At 43.5% G+C, this 27,637-nt stretch overlaps 1 protein-coding gene across 1 annotated transcript in view; it reads left to right on the plus strand.

The window, feature by feature from the left end:
* The window catches only part of malrd1 (MAM and LDL receptor class A domain containing 1), a 322,326-nt gene that overhangs the window by 61,933 nt on the left and 232,756 nt on the right, over window positions 1–27,637 (plus strand). Inside the window, exons 7-10 of the mRNA XM_080211010.1 lie at window positions 3,304–3,461; window positions 4,126–4,218; window positions 11,502–11,709; window positions 17,356–17,502. Coding sequence (XP_080067136.1) covers window positions 3,304–3,461; window positions 4,126–4,218; window positions 11,502–11,709; window positions 17,356–17,502 — 606 coding nt within the window. The remainder of the gene's footprint in view (window positions 1–3,303; window positions 3,462–4,125; window positions 4,219–11,501; window positions 11,710–17,355; window positions 17,503–27,637) is intronic.

A 27,637-nucleotide genomic window follows, 5' to 3' on the forward strand; every position in this document is an offset into this window, starting at 1 on the left:
GATTACCCACTCTGAGTCCTAATTGCTCCCTCAAGCTAGGTAACCCATTTTTCTGTGTTGTCCTTAAAGGTACAATCACCATACTGCCCCCCTCCACCCACCGCTGCCACCACCACCACTTCTCCCACCCCGAAACTCTTCTTTACAATCTTCAGTAGCTATCTTACTTAGTCCTAAATTTTTAAATAAACAGTATGTAGTTGGACAATTATAAATCGAGTCTTTGTGGGCTTTTCTGTTTCCGATAGAAAGGTGTAATTCTGTAGTCTGAGAGGATCAACATTAAGAGGAACTGCAATAACAGGCACCTCTCCTGGCACAGGCAGTTCATCACTAATTGCTTCCACTGAGACATCAATTCTGTTGATAACAGGTTGATCAGGTACTTTGGTACTTATGGGTTTGAAAACATTGCCTGATAGCAACACAAACTGCTGGAGCATCTGTCTAATCTTCAAGTGATCCATATGTTTATGAATGATCCATCCCACTTGGAACGACAGGAGTCCAGTCTCAAAGACAATAAGTCCGAGGATTAAACTTGATCCACAAATGAAGTTTCATATTACACACTCAATATGAGTTTTTTATTGTTGCAGTGGTGATGGCTCATTGATAAGCTATCACCACTATAGTGGGACCGGAGAATGCCATTCACTATAAGAGGACTGGAGAATCCCATTCACTGTTATGGGATCGAAGAATCCCATTCACTATAGCGGGACCAGAGAATCCCATTCACTGTCGTGGGACTGGAGAATCCCATTTACTATGGTAGGACTGGAGAATGCCATTCACTATGGTAGGACTGGAGAATGCCATTCACTATATTGGGACCGGAGAATCCCAGCCATTAGAGCAGGACTGGAGAATCCCAGCCGCTATAGCAGGACTGGAGAATCCCAGCCATGGGTGAGGTCAGAGAATTCCACTTGTAATCTTTGTTTTTTTTTCTGTCTGAATTGCTGCTTCTGTGGTCAATGCCACTGTTTTTACCTTTTTGGTTAATTCTCATTGTCAAGCTTCCTTCTTCAAGTTCTTATTCTCCTGTTTCAAATCTTCACTATACCTGCTCTTATTTCCTTGTTGATTTTTCATGGAGCTCATGCTCCATTGTCTCATTAAATTCTCCTTCATCATAAGTTCATCTTGAAAATTCTTTGGAACTTTTTTTCAAGTTTGCTCTCAGTCATTTCATCTTGTTGGGGGGTAGGGTATCTTAGCAAAAAAATGTCAGAGTGTTCCAGCATGAAAAATGTTGTGCAAAAATCTCCAGCCTCCCGGCTGCGTATTTGCCACAGCGGGAGGTGTGCGTTGTTTGCGAGTGGAAATCTCATCCTGCTACTATCAATGGGATTTTCTATTGATGTCACCCCATGCCAGCAGGAAACCCATGGGCGGGGATGCGCTGCAAGTGGGACAGGAGAATCTACAATCTGTCCCAGAAAGTAGCTGGGTATCTTTCACGCCATCATGTAGAGGGATGGGGCTTCAACACACCGGCAAAATATGACCTCCGTCTGCTCACACCATCTCGGAAGTTGCAGGCCCCACATCCCCGTCCCATAGTCAAAGTCGACATTCACCCCCGCCAGCTCCCTCCGATTGGAACTGGCATTTCTCCCCCCCACCTGCCCCAATCTCTACATGTCCACAATATGCCTTCAGCCTGTCTTCTGCCCGAGTGAGTTGCTCCATCCCCAGGGTGATTATCAAGCTAGGTGACCCTCTGCTGCTGTGTTATCCTCACTGGGACAATCACCACAAAATCTAGCCCTAGATTTCTAACAAAAATGAGCAACTCTAATTTATCATCAAATTTTGCATGAAAGTTTTATTATTTGATTACACACATTCAACAAGATATGATAAATATGTGTTACTCTGGGCCAGTAAAAGCTTCTGGGAGAATTTAATCCTGCTAATTTACACAAGATCTTGTGCTTTCAGTGTGTGAACAAAAAAATACTGGTAAATCTCTTCCTCATCTGTGGCTGGGAAATAAATGCAAAACAGTAACAAGTCCATTGTGAACTGGAATAAACCACCTATTAAACCTCTGCATATGTTTACAGTAATTATAGACTTTTAGTAATCTCCTTGAGCTGACAAGAAAAGAAATAGAAAGATCAATTAATTAAAGACCAATTAGTCTAAAGTCAATTAAAAGGAAATTCTAAGGGTGGGATTTTCTGGCCCCGCCCACCACTGCAACCATCCAATACTGTCAAACGTAGTTGAGGCCAAAACATTGTCTGATTTCAAGAAGAAATTAGATATAGGGGTTAAAGGGATCAATGGATATGGGGATGTAGGGGGAATCAGGATATTGAACTCATGATCAGCCATGATCAAAATGAATGGCAGAGCAGACTCGAAGGGCTGAGTGGCCTAACCTTGCTTCAAGTTTCTATATTTCTATGAAAGTCAATAGACTTTGGCTGCGCCACTGTATCCATGGAAATGAATGCCACCAGCACGGGTCTGGGAAATCCCAGCCTAAGAATCGGCGATTTCAGTTAAGACTATTTACAAATGTATGGATTTACCCAGGGCAACGGGTAGTTGTTTAAGGTAAATTGTGTTTGAAAAGTGTAATGTATATCATAAATACTTTTAAGAAGTGACAATCTGGACAGATAAAGGAATGAAATAGATATTTATTGATTTTCTGAAGACATTTGATGGATGTTTCATGAAGGCATGCCCTTAACCCTTCATATCTACAACCGAGAGAGCAGAATCCAACAAATAAACCATTTCAGACAAAAATGGTATCAATATTCTTGATAGCTTTTTCGAAGAAGCGTTCCACCATTTCCAGCAAAATGAATCAGAGCAGTCAGCCGCTGGGAATGATGCGTTAGCTTGAATCCTGATTTTTCTGACTTGTGAAAATCATTAATTATTCATTTGCAGGCCTTCTACTGACAATATGTGTTGCTGACACAGAAGTACAGATGCTGAGAGTCTTTTTCCCCTGGCTGGAGATCCAGGATGATCAGGCCATAATTCCAGTATATGAGGTTAGCCATTTAGGACTGAAATGAAGATAAATGTCCTCATTCAGAAGGTTTGGAATTATCTATCCAGAGGACTATGGGTGCTCAATCATTGTGTGTATTCAATTAATCAGCAGATTATTGGACAGGACGGGAGTTGAGGGACATGAGGGTAGGATAGGAGACTGGAATTGTTATGAGAGTTTATCAATTGCCTTATTGAATGGAAGGGAAAGGTTGAGGATCCTTGTTCCTAGATGTTATATTCTTTTACAAAAATCTGCTTCATTTTCATTGACAGGCCATTATGTTTGGGTGGAAGCCAATAATATCACCTTCTCCCAGATTGCACTCTTCAATAGCTCTGTGCAGCACAACTCGGGGCAAACCTGCCACTTTGAATTCTTCTACCAAATCAGTGGCAGGAATGGACTCTCAGTATTATTACAAACCCAGGAGGTGAGTCAAAACAATGCTTGTTTTAGCTAGTCAGTAGAAATGAATATTGAGGAAACTTGAGGAATAGGAGGCTCAATTACAAATCTTTCTGATTATTATTAATTCACTTCCTTTTCACCTTCCTGCAGTCTTCCTTTGTTGCATTGATTTCTGGATGCATATTGGGCTATATGCACTTTTTTTTTAAATTGGAGATTAAACTCACTTTCTTTCTTCAGTTTGAAAGACCCACTATTTAATGGGTATGATTTCACCTGGAAATTTCACACAACTCTATATCGATAGATAAGCAGTCCTGACCGATTTTATGCGTGTCATAATGATTCTTTAACATCTCTGAAGAAAGGGGTGAGCCAGTTATCAGTAAAAAAAACAGGTACATAATTATGGTACAATGGCACAAATAGAAATTTATACAAAGGCATTAACCAGTGCATTGAATAATTCCTGTAACATATCCACACACCAGCTGGGTCAAATGTAATTGTCCTTTTCCACATCACTGCTGAATTACTGCTAACTCTAGTGTTAATTTCTGTTTTTGGTTAATCTTAAAACTGATTAGCAAGCAACCAGAGGAAAGAAAACAAGGATTAACAGTATGTTTAATAATATGCCATTACCTCAATGCTATTATCAAATATTATCACGCTGTAACCTCCAGGGAGAAACAGTTCTGTGGAAAGAACAGACACCAACTGAAAACCAATGGATCAGAGGAGAAGTGCGACTGCCAACTTGCTTGAGTCAATTTCAGGTAAAATTGATCTAATTTGTTCACAGGAACGTTTTCATAGCATTAAGAGTTTGATGTTGCTTTTTAGTAACGTGCATTTAGTGCGTTCTGCTATGCGCTAACAGATGCTCATCCATTCTCCACTCTAACTCATATCTGTTGCATTGACATGAAACTTAAACCAAGTAAAAGCCCAATGGGCTGAATTTGACTTGAGATGTATAGCTCAACTCACCCCAGAAGAAAAGCCAGTCGTGACTTTGGAATAAAAGGGGCAACAGCAACATTGATGCAAAGTTGGCCGAATAATAGGAAGCAGAGAGTAAAAGTCAATGGATATGTTTCATGCTGGAAGAAGGTTTATGGTCATGTTCCCCAGAGGTTGGTATTGGGGTCCTTGTTTTAATGATCTAGATCTTTATGTACAGGAAACAGTTTAAAAACTTGTGGATGACACAAAACTGGCAAACATTATAAACTGTGAAGAGGACAGTGTAGAACCTGAAAAGGACATAGGTTGGTGAAGTGGGCAGATAGCTGGCAGATGAGGTGTAAGGAGTTTCATTTTTGCAGGAAGAAGAGGAGAGACAATAAAAAGTAGGGTTAAGACCCGACTAGCTAAGAGTGGGACATCTGCACCGCTAAGACAGGATGCCCCATCCTCAAGTGAAGCCAACCAATCTAATTCAACAATATCACTTGCTTTGTGTAGAAGGAATCTGTTGAAGCCAATTTCAATGGAGTAAGACTGGATCTGGGCCAGTTAAATGTTGCCAGAAGAACCAATAGACAATCAATGGGCTACCTTCAATGAAGAACTGGTTCACACAGTTAAATTATATTACCAGGAAAGGGAAAGAAATCTAGAGCTCACCGAATGGGGAACTAGGCATAGATTAAGTGAAGAAGACAACGTCTGCATAATACTGATGTCAGGTAGATAATACACTGATAATTAGACTGATGATAGGAAGTTCGCAGGAGAAGTGAAAGAGCAAATAAGAGAAGCAAAGACAGAATATGAGAAAAGGCTGGCAGCTAACATAAAAAAAACAGAAGATCCTGCCACCAGCCAGTGGCAGCCACTTCCTCTGCCTGGAAACACAGAGGGGCAATTCTCACATCCCACTCTGCTGACTTTTTTAGTCCAGTGGGCTATGAGATTTAAGCATGATCTGCACTAAGTGCCTGGGCCCAAGTACATCTCCCAGCAACATATTTCTGGTGTTGTCAGTTCCACGCTGATTTCTAGTGTAATATATGCATCCCTTCATTTAAATATAATTTAAATGGCATTAGCAAGCCTGGGACTGAAGTCTCCAGACCCGCTACCTCTGCCCCTCCATCTAGAGTAATTCACACCAGCAGGGATTACTATAGCTCTCCACTTGTGGTAGACTAGTGGCCCAACTCCGCTGGAGTGAAGGGGGGGCAATTGGGGACCCACAGAGGGTCAGGCGATGGGGGTGAGTGCCCCCTGGGCATTGGCACCTTTGTAGTGCCAGCCTGGGCTCCTGGCACTGCCCAAGGAGCAAAGTGCCAGTGCCCACAGGACCTTGACACTGCCCATTGGGTGTGGAGAAGTGCCAAGGGAGTGGGGCCCAATGTGGACAGGGCCTCTGGGGAGCGATCGATGGGCATGAGTGGTCCTGCTGCCAGTCTGTGGTCAGGATTAGTGGGAGAGGGAGGGAGGCCAGTGGTAGGGGCTGGCCATTGGGGTTGGGTGGGGCCAGGACTGATGGTGGTGAGGGTATGGGAGATCAGAGTTGCTGGGGGGATTGGGGTGTCAAGGTTGGCCTGGGCATTTTTGGGGGGCCAGCGATTGGGCCGGTGGGGGGGAGTGGAGGAGCAGCGATGCGGGAGCCACAGGCCTAACCAACGACTGAGCTGGCCAGCAGTACGGGGCCACTGCGCATGCGCTGATCTCCGCACTGACAGATCAGCGCATGCACAGTGGCCTTCTCAGTGCTATGCTGCCAGCCTCTCCAACAGGAATAGGACCTGTCCATTGATTTCTAACAGGATTCATGCTACTGTAGGCAACAGTGCACAAAATGTGGGAGATTCTTTCCTGAACTTTTCCGCTGAAAAGACCAGTATGATTTATTCCAGTTTTCACACAAATTCAACACACGGAATATTTTTGGGAGAATCACTCCCAAGGCGAAGGCATGCAGGAAATCCTGCCCAAGAGCCTTGAAAGTAAGGAGTTGAAATCCCTTGTGAGAAAGACAGAAGTTTTAATGATACATTGTGACTCAGTGATCACTGATGCCTGGATGGTTTGTTGAGTCTTCCAGAGGGTCTGTCTTGGGCATACCTACCATATACAGAATAAGGTGGGATGGCCAGCCAGTTTATTTCTTAATTCATATTTCCCTCATGTTAAGGTGTAAAATTGATATTGTAGATTGTTTTATTTTGCCCAAATTTGTATATTTGTTTGTTTCAAAACCATGGAGTCTTGTAGCTTTATTTTCTTAGTACGAACCTGGGATTTCAGGCTTCATTTACTTGTTAAAGGAAACATTACTACTCCATAAGCAGCTTGGAACAGCTTGAAAACCATGCAATAATTTTGTTAGGAGAGAAAAGAGCTGACATTTCGAGTTCAGATGATCCTTTGTCAAAGCTTTTTGAAACGTCAGCTCTTTTCTCTCCTTACAGATGCTGTCAGATCCGTGGAGATTTTCCAGCATTTTCTCTTTTGGTTTTAGATTCTAGCATTCGCGGTAATTTGCTTTTATGCAATAATTTTGACCCAACTGACCCACAGGAAACGGATGGGATCAGCTCAGCTACCCATTTTATACTATTACAATTAAAGGGGAGGAGATGGTCTTTTGGTATCATCCAGAAACTCAGCTAATGTTCTGGGGATCCGGGTTCAAATCCCACCACAGCAGATAGTGGAATTTGAATTCAATGAAAAATATCTGGAACTAAGAATCTACTGATGACCATGAAACCATTGTCGATTGTTGTAAAACCCATCTGGTTCACTAATGTCCTTTAGGGAAGGAAATCTGCCTCCCTGGTCTGGTCTATATGAGACTCCAGAGCCATAGCAATGAGATTGACTCTCAATTGCCCTCGAGCAATTAAGGATGGGCAATAAATGCTGGCCCAGCAGCGACACCCATGTCCATGAATGAATAAGAAAAAAGTTAGGGGCTATTGACGTCTAAAGAGAAATTAGAACACTTTAGGGGAAACTTGCGAGAATTTGTCAAGATGTAAGTTTTGACGAGAAGACTGAAGTAAAAGTCTCCACCTGCATTGGTCTGTTTTCTCTCCAGATCTTGAAACCTTGAAAGCAAGTAAAAAGAGCGGGTGGGGCTTGAGCTGTCACTCTGGCGAGGCAGGGTCACGTAGAGCCAGGAACCGGCTCCACGGAGATTGGGGTGCCATTTTTAAAGGGCACCCTGATCACAAATAAAAATAAACTCTTCCCTCCCCACCCGTCCCCAACATGATCACAAATAATAATTAACCATCTCCCCACCACAGATTTATCTGGGGCCATCGTCTACATTACCCCCTAGTCATCACCAGTATCCCCATCCCCCTCCATTCCCCCCTCCCTCGCTATAATCACTCCCAGCAGCTTACATCCCGCACAGCCAGGCAGTGCCAACTTGGCACTGCCTTGCCTCATCCCTCTCCCCCCAGAGAATGTACTTACCTTTGCGCCCCTCAAACAGGTTTACATTTGGGTAAAGCTGTCAGTAAGCTGGCTGACGTGACATCAGGTTGGTGAGGTATGAAAATTTAATAAGGGGGAGATGATTTGGCAAGGACAGGTGGATAGTTACATTTAAATTTATGGAAATGCGTTAAAATCAGGATGTGATCTTGGTGATGCCGCAGGCAAGAAGCGGGAGAAACCGGAGATCGTGACCACTTCGGCGAAATCTGTAATTTCTGGTTTTCGCCGGATTTTGAGACCCTCCGCTGATCTCATACACAGAGAGTCTGGGCTCAAGGTTCCACCTTTATCTTTACAAGTATGATCTTCCTAGAACTAACAATTACCTCTAAAATATTAAGGTGAACCATGAACTAGATGTCCGCAACATCCGTTTAGTTTTACTTTCCATTGATTTCCAGCATGATGACATCTCTGCTGACAGCTCTGACAGCTTTCATAACAGCTCACAGTGCAGTCACGGAAACTCAATTCGCTGCCACTTAGCTCTGAGGGTTGGAGTTGACAGGGACATAGAGTGTCACGTCACTCATGTACTCTGTGCTCCCACAGACTTCCTGCAATGCTGAGGTGCGTTATTGTGATTCCATGGGAGAGGCAACCCGTATTCTCTCTAAGGATGAAATTTGTTCACTGTTCCCATTTGGCAAATGCCCTTGTTGGTGCGACATAGCCAAATGACCAGGCTACTGTGGTCCAAGCTGAGCTGTTGCAGTTTGCAGCCAGGCTCTGAAGACCAGAGCTGCTTGAGCCTGCCTACCATGGCGATCTGAAGTGTACTCAATTAAAGTCCATCATCCTTCAACTATCCAAATTACAGCCACTGGGAAAACACTTGGTGGGAGCACTGCGACAAGCAAAAATGTGCACAAGGGTGATTCAGAATTATTTATTTTAATTAGAATCGCAGAAAATACAGAGCTGTTGGATAAAAATATGTTTTCCGCATCAGATGTTGTTAATATTTGTTGTGAAATAAGGATAAGATCCATGAGGATAGACTGAAGGAAGCTAACTGGATGATGGTCTCCTGGAAATCTTTAGGTTTGAAAGCAGATGGAGGTGAATGTGTCTGTTATTTTTGAGAAGCATTGGAAAAAGTTGTGTAAAGCAGAGCTGTTGGAAAGCATACACAAGCATCTGTGTATTCTGGCATTCATCCAACTTGTTAAATGTATGTGGAGCAGCTTCTGCAATATTAATCAAAAGGATTACAACGTGATTCAGCGATATTAACTCTTGGAGGAGCTGGTTAAAATCTGTAAAAGAGGTAAAGCCTCTGCAATATCATTATAGGGGCTAATATACTCTTGAGTGTGGATTGAAATATGCTGTGAAAAGAATCAGGGATTATTTAGCATTGAGGTGGTGGTATAGTGGTATTGTCTACTGGACTAGTCATCCAGAGAATAGGGCTAATGCTCTGTGGATACGGTTCAAATTCTACCATGGCAGATGATGGAATTTTAATCCAGTAAAATCTGGAATTTAAATTGTACTGATGACCATGAAGCCATTGGTGATTGTTGTAACACCCCATTTTGTTCACCAATGCCCTTTAGGGAAGGAAATCTGTCACCCTTCCCTAGCCTGGCCTACATGTGACTCCAAGTCCACAGCAATGTGATTGACTCTTAAATGCCCTCAAAAGGGATGGGTAATGCATGCTCCCCTAGCCAATTTGTTCAAATGCCATGAATAAATAAAAAAGAAAATTATTTGAAGAGAAAGCTAGGAAACAAGCTTAGGTTGCTTCTTCATTCCACACTATCGCCACCATTTCTATCCAATCCAAATTCACATTCTGATCTCATTGAAGACAAAGCGGGATAATATTTATATTATAATATCTGTTCTTGGGACGTGGTCGATGCTGGTCAAGCCATATTTATTGTCCATTTGCAATTGATGGGACAAAGTTGTAATGGGTCTTCTTGGTGGACCATTGCAGTCCTTGTACTGGTGACAATCCCACCATCATGTTAGTTAGGAAATTTAAAGATTTCTACCCAGCGAGAATGAAGAAGCCCACATCAAGGTCTGGTCAATACGTCACTTAAAGATAATATACTGATACCCTTGTCATTTGAGGTAGAGGTTGAGGGCTGAGAGGTGCATGTATAATACATTTCAGAAGATAAGACCAGAAGAATACAAATTTAGAAGATGTACCTGAAAAAGGCCTTGTGAAAACTAATGCCTTTAGGGGCGGCATGGTGACACAGTGGTTTGCAGTGCTGCCTCACAGTGCCAGGGACCCAGGTTCAATTCCCAGCTTGAGTCACTGTCTATGTGGACTTTGCACGTTCTCCCTGTGTCTGTGTGGGTTTCCTCTGGTTGCTCCAGTTTCCTCCCACACTCCAAAAATGTGCAGGTTGGTTGATTGGCCATGCTAAATTGCCCCTTATTGTCAGGGGGACTAGGCAGGGTAAATGCATGGGGTACGGAGATAGGGCCTGGGTGGGATTGTGATCGGTGCAGACTCAAGGAACCAAATGACCTTTTTCTGCATTGTAGGGGTTCTATGATTCTAGTGAGGAATATTAGGATCCAGATATTTGGTTTGATTTATTATTGTCACATGTATTAGTATACAGAGAAAAGTATTATTTATTGCATGGTTGACAGACACAGCATACCATAAATAGAGAAGAAAAAGAAAGGGTACAGAATGTAGTGTTGCAGTCACAGCTAGGGCGTTGAGAAAGATCAATTTCATGTGAGGTAGGTCCATTCAAAAGTCTGATGGCAGCAGGGAAGAAGCTGTTCTTGAGTCAGTTGGTACATGATCTCAGACTTTTGTATCTTTTTCCTGATGGAAGAAGGTGGAAAAAAGTATGTCCAGGGTGCGTTGAGTCCTGAATTTTGCTGGCTGCTTTTCCGAGGCAGTGATAAGTGTAGACAGAGTCAATGGATGAGAGGCTGTTTTGAGTGATGGCCTAATTTTCAGGCATCCGGCCATACATCTATTACAGTTACAGTGGGAGTGCACTGGAAGGTTCAACTCCTCAGGCACTATAGTTGGGTGGGAATTTGTAGTCAACACTGAATCAACAGTGCTTACTGCTGACCTCAAAGAAAGCTACCCATAAAGACCTGACGATCTCTGTGATGTGAACCTTCCCCCTTCTGTCTCTGGTGCCAAGTCAAGGGGATCACTCAAGTGTGTAGCAGTGATGTCAGCAAGTACAGTAAACAACCTATTACATTGAACTATTATAACCAAGAAATAAAAACCACTGAATCCCTTCATTTTTTATTTGCAATTTTTAATGATAGCAAAATAAATGTTTGGGGCATATGCATTAGATTGAGTAGGAAGACAAATTATCATAAACGTTAAAAAGATTTGTTATTTGAAAATATGGAGAATTTATTATTAACATTCAGTAAATATAACATGAATCGTTTAGAACCAATGAGGATATTTAAGCAGTAATTATGAAGTTAGTGTGCGGGTAAAATTGCAGCTGCACTTCATTGAACAAGATACAACTGTTCGAAGAATTTTTACAGTAAGACTAAGATTATATTTCAGTGCAAACCATTGGCATGTTTTACTCAGTTTCTGATTGCTATCCCCATATTTCTGCAGGTTACATTCGTTGGTTCTGTTCAAAGCAAAGCAGGATTCTTGGCCCTGGACAGTTTGCAATTCAATGACTGCGAAGTGACGTTCCCACGAGAATCTTGCCCGTCTTCAACATTCACTTGTGGAACAGGTCATTGCATTCCAATGAATTCAATTTGCAACTTCCAGGCTGATTGCTGTGATGGTGCAGATGAAGATGAAGCAGTCTGCTGTAGGTCACTTTTCTTTCCTGGTCAGATGTTACATTTTTACCTTTCACTGGTTTTAACATCAAATATGTTTGAACTTCTATCAGGATTTTTAGAATATAGAAAAATCTTAAAATGATTACATTTCATTAGTGAGGCACGGTGGCACAGTGGTTGGCACTGCTGCCTCACAGTGATTCGAGTTCAATTCCGGCCTTGGGTCACTGCCTGTGTGGAGTTTGCACATTCTCTCCATGTCTGTGCAGGTTTCCTTCGGGTGCTGTGGTTTCCTCCCACAGACCAAAAATGTGCAGTTTAAGTGGATTGGCCATTCTAAATTGCCTCTTAGTGTCCCAAGGTATATAGTTTAGATGGGTTAGCCATAGTAAATGTGCAGGATTACAGGGGTAGGAAGGGGGATAGGGCCTATGTGGGATTATTTGATTTGAATTGTTTTCTTATTATTGTCACATGTATTGGTATACAGTGAAAAGTATTGTTTCTTGTGTGCTGTACAGCCAAAGCATACTGTACATAGAGAAGGAAAAGAGAGAGTGCTGAATGTATTACAGTCAAGTTAGGGTGTAGAGAAAGATCAACTTAATGCAAGGAAGGTCCATTCAAAAGTCTGATGGCAGCAGGGAAGAAGCTGTGCTTGAATCAGATGGTACATGTCTCAAACTTTTGTATCTTTTTTCCAATGCAAACGGTGGAAGAGAATATATCTGGCATGCATGGGGTCCTGGATTATGCTGGCTGCTTTGCCGAGGCAGCGGGAAGTGTAGACAGCGTCAACGGATGGGAGGCTGATTTGAGCAGTGGGGTTGTGGGGATACAGCCTGAGGTCAGATTGTTGTTGGTGCAGACTTGATGGGCCAAATGATCTCCTTCTACGCTGTAAGACTTCAATGGTTTCTATTGCCAAGATGTCACCATCTCATTGTTCCTCCCTGCAAGACTTCAAAGACCCATCTCTCCACATCCGTTTTAGACTCACCAGTTTCTCCTGACCAAGCCTCCCTGTTTAAAATCCCAGACTTACCTGAATCTGGATACCGTGGCTGTCTTCAACATGTACCTACTTGCAGTCCCAGTAGTGCCCACAATCAGATCTTGCACTGCTGGGGCTGCTAGAGCCGTCAGCCAATCAGGTTAGCCAGAAGCTTTTGAGGGCAGGATGTTCCTCCCATTGACGGGCAGAATTCCCACTCTCTGCTTGTTTAACCTGCTGGAAATGCTATTGTTGCAGAGCAGGTTTTTATAAAATTGGTGGCCTGGCGCCTGATTTTGCAGTGGTGCCCAGGAGTGGGTTTCAACCAACGCAAGCCCTGTGAAATTCATCCCATGGTTCTATCTCCCTTTCCAAATTGTTCCCTAACTTTGTTCAGTCAGTTCTGATTTGGACCATAAAATTCCTTTGCCCTTCTCATGGCTTCCTTAACCATCAGGAAAAGCAGCGGGTGGTCAGAAGGTAAATCACTGCTTCAGCTTACACTGTAACTGAACTCTCTGTAACGGATACACACATATCACAAAAATGTCAAGGATTCCTAATGTGGCCAAATGGGGTTGGCTTAGATGGGCATTTTGTTCAGCATGAACTAGTTTGTGCCAAAGGGCCTGTCTCTGTGCTATAAATTCTATGATTCTATGATCTGTATAAAGATGTATGCATAGCTAGATATACTGACAGTGGTACTCCTCATCAATTCCAGTGTTCGGTAAGTGCACCTATCACCAAATAAATCCATATCCCAGTTAATGCAATAGAGACATTTCACTGTCCTGCTGCCAATGTTGACTACTTCCATGATAATAAGATTGATGTATTCCTAAGATTTTCACTGCTTTTAGCATTTCCTGGCTTGATACTCGTTTTACTATCGGTCATACTTTTCATTACCCTTTTTTACTGTAAAATTAATTTTGGCTGCCTTTGAAAGCCATTATTGAAGTTTGGACTTGCTGTAACTCAACCTTATCCAAAATATTTGGGCTTGGCCCTCATAGTTTTGTACAGAATGGTGACCCCTCATTGAACATCACTCCTACTGTCCAAGCATAAGTAGTGTGCACAACTTCCAAGAACACATCAATTCCATTTAAGCAAGCCAAATGATAGAGTAGCCCATTTCCCCGCTACACCCCCACCCCCACTGTGAAGACCCACATTTGCCTCTCGCGTCATGGCCCCACCCCATCATAGGCTCGCCTCCTTTGGGCTCCGTCCTTTCAGGCCCCACTTCCCTTAGGACAGGGTGCCCGGTGGGCAATGCCAGGTTGGCACTGTCATGGTGCCAAGCTGACACTGCCAGGCTGGCACTGCCCAAAGGGCACTACCCGATCCTGACCCCAACTACCAAGAGGCCTCAATGGCCTCTGTTTCCACTGGCAAGTCCGTCACATTTGGTCCCCGTTGGCAGGGACCATAATGATCCTTTCTGGTGAGGACCCTGACCAGTGAGCAGGTAAGGACAAGTGAGCCTGGAGAATAGCACCAGGGACATCCTAATTATATTTACATGATGTCCTGACCTTTCGCCGGCAAATCAGTGCCAGTAGCATTGCGAGAGGTGAAAATCCAGGCCGAAACCCAATTTTTCACCTCTTGCCTGATCTTACTGGCTCACAAAGTCAATCAACTGGAAGGATGAGCCGGTAAGACTGCTGCCTCCCCCGCCGCCACCGCCCCCCAACACCACCCTGCTCCCCCCCCCCAAAAAAAAATGTGTGTTCTCTGAAATGTCTCCATTGGTTTCGAGAGACAAGCCACAAAAACCGTAAGAAACTGCATAAATGCCACTTTGAACATTTCCCTTTTGTTCCTCTGCAACTAATGTTGCAGTGATAAATCATAAGAACTCTGCCCAGGGACACTACCCTCCACTCCGCCTTCCTTTCAACATCGTAACCTTTAACTATTCATGAAAAATCTTGGATTCTGAAGTGTTATATCAGACAATTAAGGGACATTGAAATTTAAATGCAGTTATTACGTTTTACATTTCTTACTTGGCTGGATTTAAATTTCAACCAAAGGTTAACTTGAGTACGGAACAGAATGTGGCTCACATTATGCAATTGATTACATGGGTGTAATTCAGTCCAACCGTTCTAACCTGGTTAGAACCCTGACACTAAATCAGTGCCTGAAACACATTGCCAATTGTTACTTCATTATATTACAGCCCTTACTTTATTCATCATTAGATAATGCCTGCTTGTTTTAAACTTTGTACTGCGGAGCCTGGAACCACCAGTGCAATATTGGTTAATCAATAACAATGTGGCATCATTTCACTGCTCATACACTATTACAGGGCCTTTAATTTAGCAAAAGCTTTGCCAAAAAATAAATTCTGTCCCAGGACAGTCAATAGAGCATACAGAATCTGAGGCTTTATGGATAAGACGTAGAGTGCAAGAACAAGGAGGAGACATTGAACTTGCGTAAGATACCAGTTTGGCCTCAGCTGGATTTTTGTGTCCAGTCCTAGGTGTCACACTTTAGCAAGGATGTGAAGGTCTCAGTGTTACAATCCCAGCTGACGTCAATACTGGACAAGTCAAATCCCAGACTGAAACCTGACTTGATAAATCCGAACATTAATTTAGAAACTGTGGAGGTCGCTTACTGAACACACTTACAAGAGTCTGCCAGTGCCATGAGCGCAAACAACAACGTAGGTGTACGATATTGCAAGGGTCAGAAAATGAGAATCTTGCAGGCAAGATCTCATTTTCTGATTCTCCCCGCCCCTGCACCGGGGATGTAATGAAGCTCCCATCCAGAAAAGTCAGCAACTTCATTTAAAGAAATTATAATCTAATTAAAGGGCATCCTCCAGTAGGATTTCCTGCCTCACCAATGTGACATCATGACAGCGAGATTTGCATGTGTTTAAAAACAGGAACGAGGCAGAAGAAAGCCAGCAGGGGTGCACAGGCAAGTATAGCCCCAGGAGAAGAGGGACATGACCAGCCAGTACCCGACACTGCCACCCAGCATACCAGCCTGGCACCATGGCACTGCCCCGATACCTTAGTACAATATATTGGCATCTTGTTACTGTCCTTGGCACTGTGCCCCAACACCCTGGTAGTGCCAGGGCAGTGCCAAGGGGGCCTCTTCAGAACTCCCTTGGAGGTGTTCTTGCATACAAACAGAGCTTCTAGATTTCATGGCACCAAGCTCAAAATAAACTCCAAGTGAAACTAGAACCATGGTCAACCTTTATTAACACACAAATACAAATATAAATTAAACTTATCCATAAGCTTAAGTTTATTTATTAGTGTCACAAGTGGCTTACATTAACACTTCAATGAAGTTACTGTGAAAAATCTCCTAGTCACCACGTTCTGGTGCCTGTTTGGATACACCAAGGGAGAACTTAACATGGCCAATGCACCTATCTTTTGGAGGAAACCGGAGCATCCGGAGGAAACCCACACAGACACGGAGTGAACATGAAGACTCCACACAGACAGTGATTCAAGCTAGGAATCACATCCAGGCCTCTGGCGCTGTGAGGCAGCAGTGCTAAACACTGTGCCAACAGGCCACCTTAACACTGTTCCTAACATTGATTTGATTTATTATTGTCACATGTATTAACATACAGTGAAAAGTATTGTTTCTTGCATGCTATACAGACAAAGCATACCATTCATAGAGAAGGAAATGAGAGTGTGCAGAATGTAGTGTTACAGTCATAGCTAGGGTGTAGAGAAACTTAACGCCTATCCAAAAATCTGATGGCAGCAGGAAAGAAGCTGTTCTTGAATCGGTTGGTACATGGCTTCAGACTTTTGTATCTTTTTCCAGACGGAAGAAGGTGGAAGAGAAAATGTCTGGGGTGCATGGGGTCCTTAATTATGCTGGCTGCTTTGCTCAGGCAGGGGGAAGTGTAGACAGAATCAATGGATGGGAGGCTGGTTTGTGTGATGGATTGGAGAGAGAGCAGAAAAGTTCCAAAAAATGGTTCCAGGGATGAAGAATGAGGAGCTTCAGTTATGAAGATTGATTGGAGAGGCTGGGACTGTTTGTCTTGGAAAAGAGCAGGCTGAGAGTGGATTTCAAAATTATGAGTGGTCTGGATAGAGCAGATAGGAAGAAATTGATTCAACATAATTAGCAAACAAAGGAAAAGTGACATGAGGGAAAGTTGTTCACACGGCTAGTGTTTAATGTCTGGAATGCACAGCCTAAGAGTGCAGTGGAGGCAGGTTCAATCAAAGCATTCAAAAGAGATTAAGACTGTTATCTGAAAGGGCAGAATGTGCATGGTTACGAGGAGAAAGCAGGAGAATGGCTCGAGGCAAATTGTCCACTCAAAGGCTCAGTGCAGACACAATGGGTTGAATGGCTACCTTTTGCACTGTCACATTTCTGTGATACAGTCAGCAGTATTGGTAAGAACAGTAATTGAAATTGAATAATCTTGTCCATGAATTAGGGATGGGCGATAAAAGCCAGCAATGCCCCAAATCCTGTGAAATATTAATAAAAAAATGCAACGGCTGCTCTTCACTTTTATTTTCCAAGCCACTCATTTTTGCAGTGCAGTAGAAAAGTGGAGATAATGATTTCCTTGATGCGATGCTGAAAATTTCTTTCGAAATGTCTTAACAATGGTCCATTTGCCTATTTTCTTTTTGTCTTTCAGTAAATTATACTTTGTGTAGCTTTGAGTCCAGTTTCTGTGGGTGGAAGCAGCTGACATCAGACAGTTCTGTGTGGATGAGAGGACAAGGGCAAACATCCCCAGGATTAGGATTACCCATGACAGACCACACAACTAACACCAGCCAAGGTGAGTGAGTACTCAATGCTATAACTTTGTGAGTCATGTGTAATAGAAAACTGAGTGGCCCAGAGGCTTGATGGTCCAAAAAAGAGGGGGGAGGACTTCCCACCCCCTCCACAACTTACTTTGCAGCAGCAGAGATGGCCCACCATTGGCAAGCAGTTAGATCTACCAGTCCTGCCGCTGTAAATGTGTTTTCCCATTATTTGCACTCTCTGTAGGGAACCTGTGGTGGAGGATCATCGGCAGCAGAACCAGAGTAAGTTTTTGATCTGCCAGGAAACCACAGTTAAATTGTATCCACATTTTGATAGTTATGGTGACCGGTCTATTGTGAAATCATCATAGAAACGTCATGGAATCCTATTGTAGAGCATTTTAAAACACATAGTTAGCCAATTGTGAGAAGAAAAGCTGTGGGACTTGCCAGAAGACTGGAAGATAACTTACTTAATTCCTGTATTTAAGGAAGACATAACACATCCAGAAACTATTGATCAGTCAGCTTAACACTGGTTGTCGAAACATTAATAGAATCTCGACTGAAGGAGAGAGAATAGAAGTACACCTGGAAACAAGAAACATGAGCATGAATTTCAAAAGGGAAAGTCTTGCTTGACCCAATTTATTGGGCGGAACTTTCAGCCCGTGTTTGCTCTTTGTGGGAATGGCAGGGGAGGCTGAAGTTTTAAGCTTATTTATTTATTAGTCACAAGTAGATTTCCATTAGCACTGCAAGAAGTTATTGTGAAAATCCCCTAGTCACCAGACTCCGGCGCCTATTCAGATACATTGAGGGAGAATTTAGCATAGCTAATGCATCTAACCAGTACATCTCTCGGACTGTGGGAGGAAACTGGAGTACCCGGATCCAGCGAAACCCTGAAATTTTGCTGGCAAAGTTGCAATTTCCGATTTTCACCACCCCGACCAGTGACATAATCAGTTCATGCCCATAATTTAGCAAGGCCAATCCACCTAACTTGGACTGTGGGAGGAAACTGGAGCAGCCTGAGGAAACCCACACAGACATGGGGAAAACATGCTGCCTCCACACAGACTGTGACCCAAACTGGGAATCGAACCTGGGTCCAAGGTGCTGCGAGGCAGCAGTGCTATCCACTGTGCTACCGTGCTGTCCCGACTCTTCTTCAGAATTGAAGAGAAAAAGCAATGCAACCCCAGAGGTCATTGTCATTTCAATTCACCACCTTTCGTTGATACTCTTGTTTCTGTCCTCATCCTGCTGAGAAACCCAATTCAAGCTGGAGGAGCAGCGCCTCATCTTTTGATTCAACACTCCACATTTCTGGACTCAACATTGAGTTCACCAACTTTAGACCATAAACTCTGTCCCCATTTTGATTTCGCTCCCCCCACTCCAAGTGCCAGTTTTTATCTTGCTCTTATGTTTTTGCTTTCACACAGAGCTGACCTTTATTCTGCAATTAACACCTACCCCAAATCAATGCTTTCTTTCTTTGTTACTATCACTCCCTTTAATTTTTGTGCTGTGATATCTTTGTCATTTAACCTCCCTCACCCTCTCACTTATCCTTGACCTTCTCTTTTGTTCAACCTGACTCACCCTCTCTTTTTTCCACAGCAAAAACCCATGGCATTACAGTTTCAGAGGAGAGTCACATTGGATTTGAAATGTTAACTTTGTTACTCTGGCCACAATTTTTCCCAAAGTTTTCTGCTTTTATTTCCAATTTCCAACATCTGCAGTACTTTCAGTATTTGACTTTTATTCTCAATATGCGTTCACATTAGTAGGGGGGGGGGATAGGGAGTAGGGGGTGGTGGGGGGAGTGTGGCATTTTGACAGAGGCAAGTGAAATAGGTTGAGTAGTTAAGCAATTGCCTTTCCACCCAATCCTGGGTGGACCCCCATAATATGGAGGGATGGTATGCTTTCCACTCAGCTACTCACTCTGTGGCCTGTCGAGACCCTTGATTGCCCTATTAAGTGACAACTCAGGGCACCAACCTACACCCACTGCGGGACAGTAGAAGGCTTTGGTTTCTTCACTAAAGTTGGTGAAAGGCTGAAAAGAAATACCTCTTTAAGAGGTTTGTGGGAGATCAGTGCACATCAAGATCGTACTACCACTTTTTGCCTTCTGCCTAGTCTTGAAAACCCACAGACCCAACCCCCCACCACTCGCCTCACCATCCCACCCCCCCTCATTCGTGTGCCTGATCCTTCTCCTCTCAAAAAAACCCTGGACTGACTTCCTCATGGTCCTCACTGCAGTCTGAGCAATGCCCATTCTGCTCAGCACAGCTACTGGGATCAAAAGAGCTCCTGGTCAATCGGGTTGTTTGTCAGCTCTTGAGGGCTGGACTTCCTTCCGCTAAGATTTGCAACTGAGGAAGTGAGCACTACACCCCCCCCAACCCCTGAAATATTCATGTCGTAAATTCTGTTCCCAATGTTTATTCTGAGAATCTGATTATCTTTAATTTTCTAACTATTGCTGGATTGACACCATTGTGTGGGATCTTCCAACCCTCCCCATCCCTGTGCATGTTTTGCGGCAGCAGAGGTGGCCAGCTATTGTCCCATGGCTGTCAATGAGGTTCATCTCGCACCCTCTGGGAAAACTGCAACAGGGGGAGTCGCCATTGGCGAGAACGGTTGGAATATACGCACATTGCTTTCAATTGCTCTTCCAAACCCTGTCCCCCAAACGACTGACCCTATCCCCCTCCCTGACAAAAGTCTGGGGTTAAACCAGTCTGTTCTTGGTGCCACATTTGACCCCAAGTTGACATCATGCTTGCACAGTCCTTAAGAGTGCCTGTTGTAACATTGCTTGATTTTAACCCGTCTTAGCTGATCTTATGCTAAAACCCTCATTATGCCTTTGCTACCTCTAGACTGGATTATTCCAACACATCCTTGGCTAGTGTCCTATATTCTGCCTTCTGGAAACTTGAGGTCATCTGTCTGCTTCTTGCTCATAAGGAATCCCGTTCCCCTGTCACTCCCATGCACGCTCATCCACATTGGCTTCTGATTGAATACTATCTTGATTTAAAAATTCTCATTCTCATTTTCAAGTCCCTCCATGGCCTCGTTTGTCTCTATCTCTGTGAGCACCTCCAGCTCCACAGCCCTCCAACATACCTACACTCCCCTAATGCTGACATGTTGTGTACTCCTGATTTTAATGGCCCCACCATTGGTGGTTGTGTTTTCAAGCAGACTAGGTTCAAGGCTCTTGAATATCTCCTTACAACTCTTCGCTCCTCTACCTCATTCTCCTCCTTTGAGACCACACTTTAAACTCACCTCTTTGGTCACCTCTCCTCATATTTCTTCATGTGGCTCGGAGTCATACTGAAAAGATCCTTGGGCATTTTGTTATCTTAAAGGAGCTATTTAAATATAAGCTGTTATTTTAACATTTGACTAAAGGGCGAGTGTGGCTATATTAAAATCTGTGCAACTGCGCTGACCTTTGGAAATACAGCTGACTAGACGCTGACAGATGTCCTATTTATTTTATCTGCTGTGGAAGCCAGTTTAAAGCAAACTGCTTGAACACTGACTCTTCTTTCTTGGTCTCAGCAACTTAAAACTGGCAAAAATTTCAGCTGATAACACTAAAAAGTTGAAAAGCCGCAATTGCTCTCTCAACACACTGCTTGGAAGAGAGTATTTTTCGATCAGAAAAACATCTTTGTAGCTATATTTTACAGCGACTGAATAAGTCAAGGTTCAACTTTATTGCGCAGAATTCTGAGATTTTTATCCATAATTCTATCAATTTAAAATTATAACCTGTCTGAATAAGTTCAGTTCCTTCACTATTATGTGGCAGCTTCCAGATTTCTGCCAATGTTTTGGGAATTATATCCTGCAATTCTATTTTTTTTTATATTCAAACTGGTCTTGGGTGTCTTCAGTGTTTCTGGCTGGTTTAATGGGCTGACGTTTTCCTGATTCCCAGTCCTGTTATTCGAAGGAAATATCGGTGGGGATCATGCATGTGCTGTCACTGGAATCCAGAGCATGATTTTTCAGGAGGCTACCAATTTAAGGTGCCTGGTCTCTTTTTAATTGGTCTCCTGGACTACCTACTCTCCATTCACCTGACGAAGGGGCTAACCCGAAAGCTTGCGAGTATATTATCAAATAAATAGGTTGGACTAAAACCTGGTGTTGTCAGACTTTTTACTACCTACCGCAGGCAGAGGTGGGCTAGATTATGGAGTGGAGGTGGGTTGAGGGGAGATCGGTAGCCATCATGCCAGCAATCCGGCCACAGTGAATGTTGCTGAAGGAGGGACCAAGGCAACAGACTGGCACACCAGCCGACAGTGGACACCCTCTGGTCCCACCTTCACATCCCATCAAAACCTTAGCTGAAGGTGTAAGTTGATGAAGGTCTAAGTACTGTTCGGGGTAAGCATAATGGAAGGTTTACTGAGCAGCAACAATGGATTAACTGCTTGTCAAGCTAGTCACCTCGATTTCCTTTGGAATACTGATGGGAAAGCAGCACAATCTTCCATTTCCCTCTCATTCAACAACTCTTAACACAGATATGCAGGCACCTTAATGTAATCCCTGGAGCAATACTGAGAAAGCCCCAGCTACTCCATTTCAGCCCAATCTTTTCCTTTGTAAGGGCCTAGTTCTCAAACAAAAAGAAACATATAAAAACAGAAAAAGCTGGAAAAACTCAATGGCCAGAATTTTACCAGCCCGCCCGCCATGGAAATCAGAGTGGGCGAGGGGCGGACCATGGGACGATCCATTGACCTCAGGCGGGCTTTTACAATTTTGGGGTGAGCGAGGACATAAAATCCCACCCAGCAGGTCAGGCAGCATCTGAGGAGGGAGAAACCGAGTTAACGTTTCGAGTTATATGACTCTTCTTCTGTTTTTATAAGAAAAATGCTTAATTTATTTATTTTGTTTAACCTTTAGTTGTAAGAACATAAGAAACAGGAGCAGGAGTAGGCCATCTAGCTCTTCGAGCCTGCTGCTCCACTCAATAAGATGGAGACTCAATTGACAACCAATTCTCCAATTCTCATTTGCAATAGTGTCTCTAGCAACTGAAACTATACAGAAATGCAATTCATTTAAAAACTCATAGCAAAATACAAATTAGCAGGGAAAGAGAAGTGACAGTTTATCTTGTATAAGTGTCAGTCAACAGAGTCAACCCTTCAGCGAAAGGCATCCACAGTAATACAGCTCAGCTGTAGTTGTACCATATTCTAGCTATTGGCAGCTGCAAATTGAAATTCCTTACAACCAAAGACTTGGCTCACTCTTGAAGTGACCAATTTGATCACGTTACATGACCTCAGATTGTAAGAAGAGACAGTAAAATGTAACAAACTTTTCAAATAGGCATAAAAGCAAATTACTGCTGGAATCTGAAGCCAAAAGAGAAAATGCTGGAAAATCTCAGCAGGGCAGGTAGCATCTGTAAGGAGAGAAAAGAGCTGACATTTTAAGTCCAGATGACCCTTTGTCAAAGCTCAAAACGGCAATTCTTTTCCCTCCTTACAGATGCAGCCTGGTCTGCTGAGATTTTCCAGCATTTCCTCTTTTGAAATTGGCAAGGTTATTCCCCAGCAAGCTTTAATAAATTAACAAAAGCCAATGGAATTGACACCTCATGTGCAAGCAGAGCCAGTTAGTCAGGAGTACAGGTCAGTCAACACAAAAACAGAAAATGCTGGAAAAGGTCAGCAGGTCTGATAGCATCTGTGGGGAGAGAATAGAGCCAACATTTTGAGTCTAGATGAGCTTTTGTCAGAGCTGAACAAAGGGTCATCTAGACTCAAAATGTTGGCTCTATTCTTTTTTTATTCCACCTTAAAGTTACAAAGCCAATGCTCAGGCCTGCTGACATTTTCCAGCATTTTCTGTTTTTGTCTCTAATTCCAGTATTCGCAGTATTTTACTTTTATGTACAGGTCAGAGTGATGGATTTTTTAAAAAAAACTTTTTTGTTCCATCCTTAAAGTTACAAAACCAATGCTTAGAATGGATCAGGCAAACCCAAATCCATTCCTTGCTTGCTCCAAAACAGCAAATTCAAATTCCAATTGAATCTAATTCATGGTCCCCACAAGAGAGGCAAGCAAGATCCAAGCTGAGAAGATAAGGCATCGTGAGAAAGAGGTGAAAAGGGGCAGCAGTCACAATTCTAATTGCAGAGTGAAAGAGGACATCTCACTTAACACGAGAGGTTTTGGAAGCCATCTCATAAATGAGGTGACTGGAATCACAAACAGGTAGGATGGATATTGGCCGAAACACTACAGGTTATAAAGCCCAAAGATGTGCTGGTTAAGTTGATTGACCATGCTAAATTGCCCCTTAGTGTGCCCTGGAATGTGTAGGCTAAAGGGATTAATGGGGTACATCTGTGGGGTTGTGGGGCTAGGTCCTGGGACAGGATTGTTGTCAGTGCAGATAGTAAAATCCTACCCGAGCGAGGCCGTAACATCCCATCTGATAGGCTGAGTAAAGCAGGACTTACTGCAACACACAAAACCAAATCCAGACTTAACCTTCGCTTCTATAATGTCAATGTGGGAATTAAAATTCAAAGCATAATCCAACCAGATTCTAGATATTTGTTAGTGGAAACTTATCAAGTGTTAAAATTTTGTGGTCACAAGTAAAGTAAGACTTTTTTCCATTGCACCGCATAAATTTGGTTTCAGTTGAATTCAGCAGAAGATGAAGACTAAAACAAATCTATCGTGCATTTCAAAGTTAGGTTGCAAATTGTACAAAACAGAAGCAATGGATGAACTTACAAAATATAAGATTGTGCCATCTGCATACATATGTTGTAGGGGGAGGGGGTGTGGGAAGTTCGGGCCTGCTAGACTCTGGCAGAAATCCCGACAGTCCAGTGATTTGGGCATCATGGCTAAAATGGGAATCGCATTGGGGTTCAGACTCGTCACCATTCTCCTGGTCCCTCTGCCGTCTCCGATCAGGTTGTCACCTGGACGTATTGAAATGTCAGTACTGGGTTTGAGGCCTTATGCTCCGGCCTCTCACTATGCTGCTGCTCCTCAGTGGGGTGTCCACCGGGTGGGAATTGGTGCATATCCTGACAAACATGGACGTGGCTTGTTTCTCGATTCCTTCACGGTTGGATGCATCACAAGTGCTTTCCGAACATTGCGGTTAGAAAAGAAGATGTGAAACTTCCGGCTAATGAGTAATCGAACCAGCCTGTCAATCAAAGGCTAGTTAAAGGTAATGGAGCATGAAATTGAATGAACACACAGCTTTTTGAGGCTTTTGAGCTTTGCAGGAAGATACTGCCAAGGAGAGGAGGGTGTGGGAATGAGAGGGGATGGTACCTAAGGGGACCCTTGTCGGGGGAGGGGAGTTGAGACGTCTAACGGTGGGGGTTGAGGCGGGAGGGGGTCAGCCTTGTCTCTGCATCGTATTGGTGGGGAGGAAGGAGTGATGGGGGTGACCTGTTCTTTCAGTGACGGGGGGGAGGATGCCCCTGTGTGCTAAAGGACTGGCTGTATTCCCCTTGACATCAGGGGTCATCCTGTCCATTACGAGGGGGTAAGGGTGGCAGGGGAAGGGGGCCTGTCTATCAGCGTAGAGATCGGGGCACCTTTTAAAAAGGACACTCCAATCTCTGTAGAGCCAGGCTGGTCAGCGCGTTTTGTGGCATGTATAAATTTAAATGGTTAATGTGGATGAATCCCGCCTGACAGGCACTGCTAAAGCCTACGGGAAGCAGTCCAGTGTTCCTGCCGGTGGGACAAATTATGGTAATGATGGGAGAATCATGCCCACAATCTTTGGAATCTTCTGTCAATTTAAGTGTTCTCCTGCCTAGTTTCATAATGTTACAATGATACCATTGCAACCGCAGCAGCATTATTTGGCACCACAGTGTCAGGCTCTCACTCACTAATGTGAATTTCACTGATATTCCACCCTGCATAGTTGATAATCCTTGACGAAGGAAGACGGGATAGCTTCCTGATGGATCCAGGCTAGAAATTTAACTTAAAGCTTAAATTTATTTGTTATTGTCACAGGTAGGTTTACATTAACACTGCAATGAAGTTACTGTGAAAATCCCCTAGCTGCCACACACTGGCGTCTGTTCGGATACACTGAAGGGAGGATTTAGCATTGCCAATGCACCTAACTAGCACTGCTTTAAGACAATTGGAGGAAACCCGAGCATCCGGAGGAAACCCATGCAGCCATGGGGAGAAAGGCAATTTCCGCACAGTGACCCAGGCCAGGAATCAGACCCGGGAGTCTGGCACTTTGGGGCAACAGTGCTGGCCACTGTGCCACCATGCCACTCCGTAAGGTTCTGATAGCTCCCCCCATCACCTCAATTAAACACCCTGGGCAGTAAGACAAGAATCCAGACCAGAAATAGAAAATGCTGGAAAGTCTCAGCCAGTGTTACAGCATATGCGGGGAGAGAATAGAGCCAATGCTTCGAATTTAGATGACACTTCATCAGAGTTGTCAGAGAGAAGTGGCAGTGAGTTGAAGACTAAAATTAAAGCAAAATACTGCGGATGCTGGAATCTCAAACTAAAACAGAAAGTGCTGGAAAATCTCAGCAGGTCCGACAGCATCTGTGGGGAAAGAATAGAGCCAACCTTTCAAGTCTAGTTGATCCTTCGCCAAAATCTAGGCCCTCGTGCTAAATATAGTTTGACTATTTATGCACCACTGCATCAAACTGCATAAAATTATGCATCAAATTTGTATGCATAACTCATTGAAAATTTGCATGGTCAATCTATGGTACAGTACTTGGAAATCTCTTGGAATTTTAAGAACATTCAAGCCATTCAGCCCCTTAAGCCAGTTCCAAAATTCCACTAGATCATGGCTGGCCATTTATCTGGGTATAATTTCCGCGACTATCCCATAACTAAATGTCTTTGATATCTAAAAATCTACTGATCTTTATTTTGAACATACTCAATGACTGAGCTTCCACAGTCCTCTGAGGGAGAAAATTCCAAAGATTTACCACCCTTTGAGTAAAGAAATTCCCCCTCATCTCAATCCTACATGATCTACCCCTTATTTTGGGTCTGTGTCCCACGGTTCTAGATTACCCCAGCCAAGGGGAATATCCTTCCTGCGTCTATCCTGTTGAAGCCTCCAAGAGTTACATATGTTTCAATGAGATCACCTCTCATTCTTCCAAATACCTGAATAAACAAGCCAGTCTCCTCCAATCTTTCGTGATAGGAGAATCCCACCATCCCAAGGATTAGTGTGGTGAAATGCTGGCAATTCCTCAGTGGGACAAATATCTTGGAAAGGAGACTGTACACAATAATCTAGGTGCATTCTCATCAAGTTTCTATGCAATGGCAGCATGATATCTTTACACCTGTACTCAAATCCCCTTGAAATCAAGACTAAAATGGCATTTGCCTTTCTAATTGTTTGTTGTACCTGCACGTTAGCTTTCAGTGACTGGTGAACAAGAACACACAGGTCCTTTTGGACATCAACACTTTCCGATCTCGCACCATATGAAGAAATACTGTGCTTTTCTGTTTTTCCTTCCAGTATGGATAACTTCACACTTTTCCATATTATATCCATCTACCATGTTCTTACCCACTTACTTAGTCCATCTGAATTCTCTTGAATCCACTTTGCGTCCTCCTCACATTCCAACCCCAGGTTTGTGTCATCAGTAAACTTGGAAATATTAAGTTTGCTCCCTGCATCCATAGCATTGATATGGGGCGGGGGGGCGACGACGATTCTCCCAGCTTGCTGTTCTGCTCTAATCGTGCAACGGGCTGGGAGATATCAGTGGGGGCCTTCACAGAAATCAATGCTCAGCTGATTTAAATATTTAAATTCAAATTTCAATTTCATTAGCAGACCTAGGCATGAAGTCTCCAGGCCCGCTTGTGTCTCTTCCCCCACCCCTCGCCAGGAGTGGTCACAACAGTTCCCCACTAATGGGGAACAGGCGGCCTGACCCTGTTGGAGTGAACAGAGGCCCTGGAGACCATCCCTCACCCCCAAGAGGTCAGGGTTAAGGGGGGTGGGAGTTTAAAACTGGCCTGACAGTACCAGCCTGGTCCCCAAGGGGCACCTTAGCACTGCCCACTGGGCATC

Source organism: Carcharhinus amblyrhynchos, chromosome 2 (assembly GCF_965287045.1).
Source record: "Carcharhinus amblyrhynchos chromosome 2, sCarAmb.v2.hapA, whole genome shotgun sequence".
Classification (NCBI taxonomy): Eukaryota; Metazoa; Chordata; class Chondrichthyes; order Carcharhiniformes; family Carcharhinidae; genus Carcharhinus; species Carcharhinus amblyrhynchos.